The sequence below is a fragment of the Camarhynchus parvulus genome, chromosome 13 (assembly GCF_901933205.1).
Source record: "Camarhynchus parvulus chromosome 13, STF_HiC, whole genome shotgun sequence".
NCBI lineage: Eukaryota > Metazoa > Chordata > Aves > Passeriformes > Thraupidae > Camarhynchus > Camarhynchus parvulus.
The window spans coordinates 18,082,380-18,095,737 of record NC_044583.1 but is presented as its reverse complement, the minus strand read 5'-3'; the positions used below and the strand labels follow the sequence as shown (position 1 = coordinate 18,095,737).

The following is a 13,358-nucleotide window of genomic DNA, read 5'->3' as shown; positions in this document are numbered from 1 at the left end:
CTCCCAGCCATGTGAAGCTGGGCTCTCTGGGCCATGTCCAAAGGGGCAACTACCTTCCCATAGCACCTCTCTGCTTGGCCTGTAGTCCCTGAACATCCATTTCTTCTGCTGAAAACCTGGAATTCATGTCCGTTGCTTTTCCATGATGATTTAAAACAAACGCCCTAACTGTGGTGTCCCAATTTACAGTTGGTGTTTCAAGAAAGTGGCTCTTATGTGTTGCCAGCCCTCAGCACGTTCACTTGTTAAATTATGCACATGCTAATGAAGTGTGAAAATCAGCCAAATAACAACTCTCTGTAATCGCTTAATGTCCCCAGAGCATTGTGGCTTTTTATTATTATTATTTTATGATTTGTGACCCATTCTGAATAATGTTTCTGCAAGGCGTTCTTCCAACAACTGGGGTTAATTAGTATTTTTACTTTTTCCCCTTCCGAATGAAGCCCAAACTAGCTCACAGCCCACAGTGCAGCTTGCTTTCTGTTTTGAATTAAATAATGCCTATATTTCTCTCAGAATGGGAAGCAGCTTTCCAGCAGAACTGTTAAAATCCACACCCTTACCCCCAGCACACACCTGGGCATAGGGGCAGGGACTGCATCCTGTTGGGTGTCCTGCCGCTGCTCTTGCTGTGATGGCTGTTCTGCAGAAGTGCTGCTGCTCCGTGTGCCCTGGGCAGCGTTCCCCATCGCTGGAGGAAGCACTGCCCTGTGCTGTGCAGTGGCAGTGGCAGTGGCAGTGCCTGCCCTGCCCCCGGCGCTGTCTGGGGTATGAGACCAGCTCATTTTCCCCAGCTCTCCCTCCCTGCGTGGTGGAGGCCACGCAGACGTGGCTGATGTGGCTGTACCTGTGTGAGGAGGATGTTGCAGGGGCTGCCTGTCACTTGTGGAACTGCTGCTCCACCTGCCTGGTGTGAGCTGGTGTCAAATGCAGCGTTGGGATGCTGCTCTGCCGCCCGAGGCGGGTGTGACCATGGCCGTGGTACTGACCCCTCTCTGTAGCAGAGGTTGTCCCAAGCCCTTCAGCGTTCCAGGACACCTCCAGGCTTGCAGAGGCCTGGCTGGGCTGGTAGTGACACTGAGAGCCCCTGGAGGCTGATGTGTGTTGGGTGAGGCTGCGTTTGGGTGGGGAGCTCTGAGCTAAAGCTGTGTGTGACTGAGGCAGCTGAGATCAAACAATGTGATTGTCTCCTGCTGAACCTCAGCTGGCAGGAGCAGAGAGAGGGAAGCTCAGTGCCTTTCTTTGGATAAGTATCAGGCAGACCATGGATGGCGTATGGAAGCAGTGTTGCCTAATGTCAGGTAACATCCAGTAACCTGCTTTCTCACTGACAGCATGAGGAGGAAAAGAGATGAAGCACCCAGCTCTCACCTCATTTTTAGAAGGTGAGGTCTGTAAGACAGCATACTGTTTACCACTGCAGCTTTTCAGTGGAGGTTGCTGGATGTTGTATAGTTACGTCTATTGGCTGGTGACCATGGGTGCTGCAGAAACACTCACTAACCCTTCTGCTGCATCCAGGTAATTTTCACAGTCGCCCCACTCCTCTCATGTCAGTAACAGCCTTGTGCTCAGGATTGTTATGCCTTGGTGTCACACCATTCACCTGTGATTAAAGTGGAGTCACAATCTTCACAACTAACCAGAGCTTCATTCAAAGTGCTGTCCTGTGCCAGCTGTGTCCTCTCCTGATGCTGCTCCTGCTGGGAGCTGCTGTGCTCCAGGACAAGAGCTGAGAGCTCCCGTTCCCCATGGACGTGGGTAGTGAGGCTGGGCAGGCAATCACTTGAAGCAGAACCAGTCAGAGCCTGTGACAACAGATTTGTGGCAGAATCACAAACTACTCAATAGGAGCCTTGGTGGCCTGAGAACTGGGTGTTCCAGAGCATGCTGCTCTGGCTGTGGAGCTGCTGGTGGAGCTGCTGCCAGAACTGCCCTGTCTGGGCAAGTGACAGCTTCCTGCCCTGCCTGGCCTCTGTGTGTCTCTGTGCCTGTCTCTGTGTTTGCCACCTGTTTAGAACAGATTAACCCCTTGCCCATGCACTCTAGCTGATTTTGGGGTGTGGCTGAGTTGATGATAAGACCTCGCTGGGAACAGCCAGGTTCAGGTCCAGCTCTGGTCCCTGCACTGTGCTGGATGAACAATGTCAAGATTATCTCAGCCCAACAGTTTTGTCAAAAATATTTTCCACTGATCCTGCCTGGGGAAGCACCATGTTTAGCTTCAATGATACAGCCCTGACACCAGAAAAAGAGCTTCCAGCAAAGACTTTTAATTCCCTGTCAGAATCAACGTAATTAAATCCCATCTGACAGGAAGAGGGTTTTCACTGGATCTAATGACTGTCCATGCTTCTGTTTGGAAGCCTCTAACATCCCAGAATTTATTCCCTATAACAAACAAGGGTTTTGTTTCCACTAAAGATAGCTGTATATATGAAGTTTGTTATTTTTCAAGCAGGAATATTTGTTATTTACACTTGCAGTTTATCAACAAATGTTTTTCACTCTCCAACTTACCAGCAGGAGCCAGGAATGCTGCCTTGCCCACAGAGACCTTGGGCCTTCCCCAGGGACTTGAGGCTTTTGGGTGCCTTCTGCACCCCAAGTGGCAGAACTTGTAAAGTTCAAAGGCAGGCTCAGTTATAGCTGCAATCTGCTCCTTCAAGCTGCTGCACAAATCACTTTTAAGCAATTCATTTCAAAGGCTCAGGACATCACTTAATGAACCCAACTAAATTGAAAGAAAGAAAGTTTAATTAAAATACTGCAAGGAAAATGTCTTGAGACAAGCTCTTCCAGGAGCAGATTGAAAATGATGGCACAGACATCTGTCTTCCATGGGAAGAAATGTTAAAGTCGGCAGAAAATTTAGTTTGTGATGGGTTTTAAAGGGAGCAGATGAAGCGTGTGTTGTGTTCTGGCCCCATGCAGGGCTCTGGGTTACCCGGAGCTCTTGCAGAGCCTTGTGGAGGGTTGTGCCCCAGCAAGGAGGGCTGGCAGTGGCTGGCAGGGGCCTCGAGCCATGTGTGGGGGCAGCACGCGGTCACCTGCCGCGGGGGCACGGGGCACGTCCCAGAGGGAGCACCTGAGCGGCAGCAGCTCCCGAAGGCTCCGGGAGGGCAGTGGGGGGTGCTGACAGGCCATGCCACCTCCCAGAGAGGGGTCTATGGGCACTGGGACCTGCCTGGGACAGAGGCAGGGGAAATGCTGCTGGCAGCGCTGCTGTCAGTTTGACAAATCCTGTCTGCCCAGACGTGGGTACTGGGTGGGGGTGGCACAGCCCAGTGCTCTGCCCCGTGCTCTGCCCGCCCCAGTCCCGTTGTGCTGCCATCTTAGCACAGCCCCAGATGCTGCATTAAGCCATCTTGGGCTGATTGAATTCAAATCTGGGCAGCAAATGCCAGGGACTGTCTGCACGGTGTTGGTGTGTTTGCTTTCCTGTAGAATTGGAACTGGAGCGTTAAGAACATTTTTCAAATGCCACCACTCTTTTGGGCGTGGCTGCTGAGAGGTGGATTATGGCAGAGGAGGGCCAGTTTCCCACGCAGAAGGTGTGCCTATTCCATCAGCCACATTCCCCTTTGGCCTCCCCCCGTTCCCCTTCACGTGCCATGCCCTTTGTGTCTCACTGCTGACCCAGCTGTGTTTCTGTCCTGGCGCTGCCCCCAGGCTGACCCGCCTGCAGGCCGCTCATTCAGCCGCCCTGTGCCCAGGCTTGCCCACGGGCCCCCATCCCTGGATCTCCAGTGCACAATGTGCCTTGTGATCCTCTCTGGCACCCAGGGCAGGCTCCTGTCGCAGTAGGTGCATGTTGTGCCTCCCATGTTCAACCAAGGGGCTTGTTCCAGGGGCACCAAACTGGAATAATGTGACAGAGAATGACATCAGAGCAAGATGGTAACAAAACTGGGTTGTAAGCTGAAAATAGCTGCTCTACATGAGAGCAGAGATTGCTGCTTCTGAATTTTACTCACTTAGCTGACATTTGGGTACTTCTAATTAAAATTTTTCAACAGTCAATAGTTTTTGCTGATCAGCTAACAGATGGCTGCAGCAAGATGACCAGAAAGACAGACTGCGTGGCACATGAAGTGTGCTGGAAAGCGTCCATCCCAGTGTCTGCACACCGAGCCCTCGCCTGTGAGAGCAGTGTGATGCAGGGCTGTGCACTGGGAGTCCCTGCCTCTGCAAGGCAGCACCCAGCACACAGGCTGTGCTGAGGGTCAGAGCTGGTGCTGAGCTGCTCAGCACAGGTTACCTTTTGGGAAAAGCAGCTCTTGCGTTCCTGCTGCACATAACGATCTTGTAAATAGTAAGAGCTCAGTATTGTTACCATCTGTGAGTATCTTCCTCTGTCAGATGTTCAGGTTTTCAGCAACCAGTGATGTCCCTGGAAATCATAGGTTTTCAGAAGGTATTTTGGAACCAGGCCACTTTTTGGGTTGCTTAGGCCTTTATGCCCAAGCATGAGAAGTGCCCAGACAGTCCTGTGACAGAAATCATTGGAGTTTTTAAAGGTTTTAATGTGGAAAGGGTGGAGGACTTGATCAATGCTCAGCTGCTTTTTACAAAGTCTCATTATTTTAAGGGTGTATTTTGCAGATGGACTTGGATTTTCCATCACTATTCCTAAGCCCAAATCAGCCATTTTGAGGAGGTTGTGTCTGCTGTGCAGCTAAGCCTGTTGGCACAGGGATGGCAGCTAAATCCTGCCGTGGTCCAAGGGACAGAGCAGTGGGAGGAGTTGCCTGGAGTGCTCTGGCAGTGAGTGTGGGGGCAGCCCAGCACAGGGCAGGGGTGCAGCGGGGCAGGCTGCTGCCAGCCTGGGTCACTGCCCCAGTGCTGTCCCTGACCCCAGCCCTGGCAGCACCAGGCAGTCACTGAGCGCTGCCCTGATGTGCCCGAGTGTGCGTGCAAGATGAATAATGTAGAAAAGGATAGTAAACAGAGAAAAAAATAATTCAGGAAACGGTGGGTTTCAGTAACTGCCCAGCTCTCAGTCAGTTTGCTTTTAAGCCCCTAAGGTTAGCTCTGTTGGTTAGAGCATGATGCAGATATTGCCAATTGTGAGTCCAATGTCCGTATGGGGCAGTCACGTGAGTGATGGACTCAAGGATCCTTGCAGATCCCTTCCAAGTCAGAATATTCTGTGCTTTCTTAAAAGAAGTTGCCGTGCTCTGTAGACCATGGTTTGTGGTTATCTCAGGTGTACGAGCAGAGGGTCTGTCCTGCCACAGCCTGGGCTGTTACCTGAGGGAGCACCTGAGAACCTCTCCCACCCAGCCGAGCTGGGCTGTGTGGGGCTGGCTGGTGGGGCTGCTTGGGTCTCCTGGCAGCAGGGTGTTCTGGGGCACCTAGAGCAGCTGTTGGTTTTCCTCACAAAGCCAGGGTTATTTGCACTGGTAGAGAGATTCTTGGGTCCCAGGCTAATTGTCTTGATTTACGTGCTGTTCTGCCACCACAGGTGTGATGTGTAACAGCTTAATAAGGTGTTCATAGCCTGAACAATTAAAAATTGCCATTAATCCAAGAGCTAATGAGTTGTGCATCTTGATGCAGATGGAAGAGTTTTGTGTTGTGTGCATACCCAGGACCCAGCAGCACTGGTGGGCAGGCATGGGTGCGGCTGGGGCAGGGGCCAGGGCAGCTGGGCCAAAGGCAGCTGTGCTGCTCTGCTTCCCTCTGTTCACCTGCTCAGGTGGGCTGAGTTGTGGCTCTGCCCTTCCCTTCCCTTTCCTTTCTGTTTTATTGTTCTGCTCCTGTCCATGACCCAACCCACTGCATGGTCTCTGCTGGCGCATTGGGCTCTGGAGCAGCGCCTGCCCCACTCCTTTCATGTCCTGGCCCTGGGCACCTGGGGCCGTGAGAGCTCCCTGGGAGCCTCTGTGCTGAGCCCTTCCACGATGTTATTGCCTCCTGAACTCTCCTTTCCAGCAGTTCCAGTAAATTACACCTGGCCGGGATGGTGGAGTGATGTAAATTCACACTCTTGTGCGCTGGCATTCTGGAATGGGTGCTTTGGTTTGGTGGGGGATGCTGAGTGACACGAGGGCTGCTGCCAGATGGGAGTTTCTTTCGTCTAGGTTGGGTAGCACGAAATTCCTCTTTGCTGTAACAGGGGCAGAGAAATTCGGAATGTGCCAGTATTTTTAGCTGTTCAGTCTAGGAGTGCTATTCCATTTTGGGGAAGAGGAGCAGCTGTTGGTAGCTCTGCAGCAGCGTGTTGTTGTGGTGAGGAGCTGTACGGCAGAGCTCAGCAGGGTCCAGCCCTGCCCGAGCTGCTGGGGGTCCTGTGTGAGCCACGAGCCCGGCCCCATCCCTGCAGGAAACAGCACGAGGGGTGGGCAGAGGGATGGGCACTGGGATGGGCAGAGGGATGGGCAGAGGGATGGGCACTGGGATGGGCAGAGGGATGGGCCTGCCCAGGCCGGGAGCTCCTCAGGCACGGCGCTTTTGCACTAAGCCCATCCCTCGCTCCCCATTGCCCTGCCTGACTGGGATGAAGGGGTTGGGCAGGTGTTGTGCTATGCCATGCCGTGCCATGCCATGCCATGCCATGCTGTGCCATGCTGTGCTTCACGTGGTGGTGTCAGCAAGCTGTGGTGTTTCAGGGCATTTTGCTGATGCTCCAGACCCTTACTGGGCTTAATGCAGTGGAATTGATTTCTGTTTCCCAGGCTGTGATTCACCTCGGCAGGGGATAATCAATGCCAATCAATCACATGTGATTTTGTATGCCATTAGATTGCAGTTTAACCTCTGCTGTCCTCTGCCCTCCCACCTCACCCCCCCTGCTGTGGACCACTCAGTTTGGGGCAGGATTGATGGCCCAGGCTGCCCACACCACCCTGCACGTTGTACCCAGCCCTGCTCTGGTGGGACTTGGATGCCAGTTCCTTGTCCCCCTCAGCTCCATGGCCCTGCCCAGGCTCTCTTCCTCCTTAGCCTGCCCTTTCTACACCTCAGGGGCCTTGAACTCCCCCTGGTTGTAGTTCCCCTCTGACACTTTCATGGGCAGGGAAGGGAGTTGCATTCCAGTCTTTGGATGAGCCTCCTGCTCTGCTGGGCTGGGGGCTGAGTGTTGCACTGTGGCGCAATTCCCTGTTTTACCTATCCCAGTCCTTTCCCAGGTGTGAGTAGCTGAGGGTCCAGCTCTGCTGCAGCCCTGCTGGGTTAAACCTGACCTGACCGAGGCGACAGAAGGTCCTGGTTCCTCCAGGGTGCCTTGCAGTGTCCAGGCCTGGGCATTGGTAGGTCCACAGCTCCCACCAAGCTGCACGGAAAGCCCTGCCATGGAGAGGAGTTCCTCAGCACTGACAGCGCGTGCCTCTCAGAGTAAACACTTTGCTAGCTCTTTTTTTGTTTGTTTTAAGAGAGGCAGAGAGAAAGGGACCAAAGAGGTCTCTTTTAAACAGTGAAATATAGAGTCTCACCATTTTCTGGGCAAAGCAAGACCCACAGCCTGTCCCTGAGGGTCAGACCTGGGAGTCCTCCTTGAGAGGCTGAGGATTGGCCTTCATTAGTCAGTTGTAATTTTAATGTTTGTGTCTTTCTCAAAACCCCTTTCTGAGCTCAGAGTCCATCTGCTGCGGGTGGGATGCACTGAGACTTCCACAGGGGATCTAGGGGTGAACTTGTGCTCTGGCTCTCCCATTACCAGACATTGCCTCCATAAGCCTCCTAATTTTTCGTTCCCTCTTTGCTTTTCTTCACCCTGAATGGTTTCAGATGTAGGTTTTGTCCTCAGTTAATGGGACCCGTGGTTGTCCCACTTGCTTTCTCCCTCGTGGGCAGGCAGAGTCAGGAGTGGCCATTGGGCTGTGGCTTGGCTGTGCCCCCAGCCAGGGGCCCCCTCTCCATCTCCCTGGCAAAGCCCTGCAGCCCCCACTCCCCTGAGGGCTCTGATGGGGGATGAGGGAGGTGGTTGTGGTGAGTTATTACCCCACACTTATCAGTATTAAACTCCATTTGGCAACTCATAGCCTGGGATTTGAATGACCTAAATCCTTCCTTTGGCAGCCTGGTTTGCTGTTATTTATGGTGCTTCCCAATTTATTATCATCTGCAGTTGGAGGCTTTGTGTGTGGTGCTGTGCGCCCAGTGATTTACACACACAGTGAGGAGAGCAGAGCACCCAGAGCCCAGAGCCCAAACCCCTCCTGTCCCCTGTCCCCTGTCCCCAGCCCTGGGGACAGAGCTGAGCGGGCAGGGGGGCAGGGGCTGCCCCAGAAACGCAGAGTTCTGTCTGGGGAAGGAATCGGTGTCATCAGGAGAGCTCCTGGGGCTGGATGTGGCTGTGGGAGAGCACCGGAGCTGGAGAAGGGCTTGGAGCACAAGTCTGATGAGGAGCAGCTGGGGAAGGGGCTCAGCCCGGAGCAAAGGAGGCCCAGGGGGCCCTTGTGGCTCTGCACAACTCCTGCCAGGAGGGCACAGCCGGGGGGGTCGGGCTGTGCTCCAGGAACAGGGACAGGAGCAGAGGGAACGGCTTCTGGTTGCACCAAGGGAAGTTTAGTTTGGATATTAGGAAAAATTCCTTCCCTGAAAGGGCTGAGCAGCCCTGGCACAGGCTGCAGTGAGGGAGTCACCATCCCTAGAGGGATGTAACAGATGTGTGGATGTGGCACTTGGGGACATGGGTTAGTGGTGACCTTGACAGTGCTGGGGGAATGGTTGGATTCGATTTCAGAGGGTTTTCCCACCTAAATGATTCCATGGCTGTGTGTGGTCACAGCCCTGCCTCTCACTTCTTACCCAAAGGAGGCATGCTCCACTGGGAGAGCAGGCAGCAGGCAGAGCCCCTGGGGGCTGGGGGCACCCTCTGCCAGGGCTTTGAGCCCAGGGGTGTCCCTGCCACCATGGAGTGGCTGCACTGCTGAGGGGCATCACCCTGTGTCCGCTGGGGCCACGTGCTCCTGGCACAGGTGCTGGGACAGGTGTGCTGTCTGTGTGTCTTGTGGCCTCCCCAGCAGGACAGGCGGGACCAGGGCCCTTCTGCATGGAGCTGCTGCTGCAGCTGGAGCAGATGGGATGTGCCAGGAGGGGGGATGATGTGCCTGGGATGCTCTGGGAGGAGGGCAGTGCTTGGGATGCTCCAGGAGCAGGGATGGCACGCCCAGCCCCTGCCCTGGTGGGCAGAAGGAGAGGGGCGCAGTGTGGGCAGCTCCCTGCTGCAGATCAGGCTGCTCCCGGGACCCAGGGCTCAGCACCGACTGCAGCTTCCCTAGTGTATCTTCTTTCTTTTTAATAACAGACTCATTCCCTGTTCCTGGCAGAGAGCATGCCTTCCTCCACGCTGCGAGAGGGGGAGGGGGTGTGTTGTAAATTTGCCATTTTTCTGATAAAACTGTATCGCTACGGCGGAAATCAAATCCCATCTTGGATATTTTTAGCATGAGAGCATGAAGGCTCAGCGATGCCGAGGGAAGGGAGGATGGGAGGGGAGGGAGGACGGCGGGCTGGGTCTCCATGGAAACTGTTTGCTTTAAATTCCCGCACTGGGGCACTGAGTGTGTAGGAGGTGATGAAGGAAATGAAAAAGCAAAAAAGAGACAAGGTTTTTTCCTTTCTGTTGTCACAAAACTGCTGAAGGAACCTTAGGAGAAATGGGCATAAATTATTGATCACCTCAACAGGAACACACGTGCATTTTCATTGGTGACCACCCTGCCTGTCTCTGGAGGGCAGCAGGTGGGGTGTGCAGCACCATGGCCGACCTCTGGTGTGTCCAGAGACACCTCTGGAAAGGAGCTGCACCTGAGCTGGCACCTCGTGGGACTCCCCCAGCTGCCCTCGGGGTGCTCTGCTGTGCCAGGCTGCTGCTGCTGCCCAGCGCACCAGGGAAAGAGCCAGTGCCCACACCATGGGTGCTGGGGAATGATGCTTCTGTCAGCTGGGGTGGGTTTGGGCTTGGCTTGGATACTTCTACTCACAAGAGGGTTTTTGAATATTTAGGGTGCTTTTTTAACACATGAAAGGTGTAGTTAGCCAGGCTCTGTTGGTGTCCTTGTCTGAAGTCCTGATGATGGGCAGGAGCAAACAGCAGGTCTGGGGGATCTGTGGCATGAAAGCCCCTTTGTGGGGCAGTGCAAATGGGGCTGGGCTGGGGGGCACAAGGGGGTCCGTGCTGCCTGGCCCTGGTGTCAGACCACAGCCCTGCTCACAGGCTGGTGCATTAGATCATGTCTGAAGAACGCCTCACTGCAGCACACAAAGTTATTTTTAATTCATTGAAAAGGGAATGACCTAAAACTGGCAGCTGGTAATGGAGAGGATTAAATAGAGCAAAACAGGTACATTTTCAATTGAGTAATTTTAGAAGGAAGCAGCGTGTCTCATGATGAGGTGCACGTTAGCACTGCCCAGCCACAGCCACTGAGTGCCCTGGCTGCTGCTGGAGCAGCTGCTCCCAGCCTGCTCCCAGTGCCATCCCCGTGACGCCCTGGGGACACCTGGGACACCAGCTCAGCCCGTGCCACCACAGTGATGCTCTCCAGGGTGGGGTCACCTGCTGCAGCGCTGAAACCTCGGTGAGAGCCAGGGCTGAGCTGGGGCTGCTGAGCAGCCTTGGTGCCAGGCACAGGTCTCTTGCTCAGCTGGGATGCTGTCTGGGGCACAGAGGTGCTGTTCTGGGGGAGCCCATGGGCGTGAGGGGCTCTCAGGGCCCTGTCTGGGTGATGCTGCAGTGTAGGGTGTGGGTTTGGCATCCTGGAAAACAAACCCTCAGTGGTGTTTGAGCTGCACCAGGAGCTTGGGCCCCTTGCTGCATTTTGTCTTCTCTTGTTTGCCGAGGTAGCTTTCTAGTCTGTATCTGGGATGGAACTCCTGGGGAGGGAGAGGGGACAGCTCAGGTTCTGTTTCTGAGGCTTTCTCTGCTGGCACACCCCAGAGCTAACAGGCAGGAGGAACCAGAGCAGTGCCCACGGGGCTCTGAGTGCCGGTGGGCACAGCCTGGGCAGTGCCACGGCTTGACAGCACGGCCAGTGTTTGAGCCGTGGCCAGCACCCGGCCCTGCCCTGAGCCCTGGGCTGCAACCCTGGGCTGCAACCTTGGGCTGCAACCTTGGGCTGCAACCCTGCCAGCGCTGCTCCGCAGGAGCGAGAGGGGCAGGAGTGCAAATGGCAGCAGCGAGCCGGCAGCTGTCGTGGCCAGGGGCTGTTCATGGCAGGATCCATCCTGCCCCCAGCGCTGAGGCTCCAGGCTGCAGTCATTCTTCCAGTTCCCAGCTTCGTGCTGCTGGAGCGTGGCTCCCCAGGCAGTGCGTGAGCACCAGTTGGGCAGTAATTGCTGCGGAATTAACCTCTGACATGCTTCTAAAAATAGGCCAAAGAAATCCAATCATTAGCAGCTCTGCCTGCATTGCCTCGAGGGTAAACACTGCAGATTAAAGCAGTTACAGGTCTCTGTGTGTCCCCTGGCTTCTGCCACCGAGCCCAGGCCCTGGAGATGGTACCTGGTTTGTGGGGAGGGGCAGTGGTGTGAGAGCAGTGGCTTCTCAGCTGAGGGAGGGCTGAAAGGCATCGCCGGAATTCACCTCGCAGGCTCAGCAGTGTGCAGGGGAAAGCAGCCATGCACGTGTGCTCACCTGAGCCGTCCTCCCTGGGCAGCTCGGGGGGAGAGGACAAAGGTGTCTGTATTGCCGGCTCCCTGTGCCGGGCGGGGGAAGGCAAAGCGCCGGCCCAGGCAGAGGCGGCGTGGGGCCCGGGGCGGCGAGCTCTGCCCAGCAGCGGGGCGCTGAGGGGGCGTGCGGGGGGCACCGCCGGCACCAAGCCCTCCCCGGGCCCCAGGAGTGCATTGTGTCACCCCAAAGGGTGCGGGCAGCTCCCCAGGGCGTGAGGGGAGCCTGCCGTGCCATGCTGTGCCGTGCCATGCTGTGCCGTGCTGTGCCAGGCTGTGCCATGCTGTGCCGTGCCATGCTGTGCCATGCTGTGCCCTGCTGTGCCATGCTGTGCCGTGCCATGCTGTTCTGTGCCATGCCGTGCTGTGCTGTGCCATACTGTACTGTGCCATGCCATGCCATGCCATGCCGTGCCGTGCTGCCCAGCCCTGGGCCCTGCTGCTGACAGCACTCCTCAGGCTGCATTTAGCACAGGCACAGCACCTGGAAATCCCTCTGGAACCAAGGCTGGGACACAGGCCAGGGCAGGGGGCCATGACAGCATAATGCCAAGCCCATTTAGTGTTGAAGATGATAGAAAACCAGGGATTTATGGAGGTGCCACAGGGTACCAACGAGGCTTGTTGCTGTGCAGGGCATGGTGCTCCCTGGATGCCTTTGGAAGTCAGGCTGCAGTGACTTAAATTGTCTTTGTCTTCTCTTTACCAGCTGACATCATCTCCACAGTCGAGTTCAACCACACTGGAGAGTTGCTGGCCACAGGGGACAAGGGCGGCCGCGTTGTAATATTTCAGCGCGAGCAGGAGGTAAGTGCCAGTGAATGCAGAACGCCCATTTTATCCTTTTAAGTGCAGTGTCCTGCTGTTCCCTAATCCACCTGTGTCACTCCTGAGCTCAGGGCTCTCCTGGCATTCCACAAGCTGAGAAGGAGCTATTAACATCAGCAGGGCCAGATTCCCTCCTGCCAAACACCTTCCGAAGATCACATTGCCTGCATTCTTCTGCTCCAGGTGTGACAGGGCTCAGGCAGCACATCTGAGTATGTGACCAATGCCCACCTTGGACATGACACCACCCCAAGAACCCCTCATACCTCCAAAATTCTGGAAAGTGTAGATGGATGCAACAATTAAGTTTCCCTTCCAAAACTTTGCTCAGGAAGTGCTAGCAAATGCTTTGTTGGAAGCTGGAGGCTGTGCCTGCTGGAGAAGTGTGTGTTTGGCCCTCAGCATGGCCCTGCCCTACGGGCACCCTGCCAGCCTGGCTGGGGGAGCTGTGCCAGCTCCTGCCACCTGGGACAGCCCCCACCATTTCCAGAGCTGTCCCCGTTTGCTGCTCTGCTCTGAGTCAGTGGGACCTGTCCTCAGCTGTGCTGGAATGAATGCATCAGACCTGGGCATGAGACAGGTCATGGTCCGATGGTGGTTTTAAATTTTTCTCAAAGAAGTTAAGGCTTTAAAATAATTTCTACATACACTGAAGAGAACTCAGTGGTTAACCATCACATGTTCAGACACCTCATCAGCTATACTCTCATTATTCTACTGATTTTCCTGATCTTTAAGCCTCCAAAATCATTCTGAATGTATCAACTCAGCTCCTGTTGAAGGGGACATGTGGGGCTTCACCCACCCACCCACCAAGGCTGCCCATCCTCGTACTTGTAGCTGCTGCCAGCAGCTCTTCTGTGCTGGGTTCAGCACCTGGCAGGAGCTGGCACTCGGTCCCAGCTGTTCAC

At 55.0% G+C, this 13,358-nt stretch overlaps 1 protein-coding gene across 1 annotated transcript in view; it reads left to right on the top strand.

Moving 5' to 3' along the window:
• Window positions 1-13,358, top strand: part of PPP2R2B (protein phosphatase 2 regulatory subunit Bbeta) — a 41,099-nt gene that overhangs the window by 14,645 nt on the left and 13,096 nt on the right. Inside the window, exon 2 of the mRNA XM_030957258.1 lies at window positions 12,329-12,426. Coding sequence (XP_030813118.1) covers window positions 12,329-12,426 — 98 coding nt within the window. The remainder of the gene's footprint in view (window positions 1-12,328; window positions 12,427-13,358) is intronic.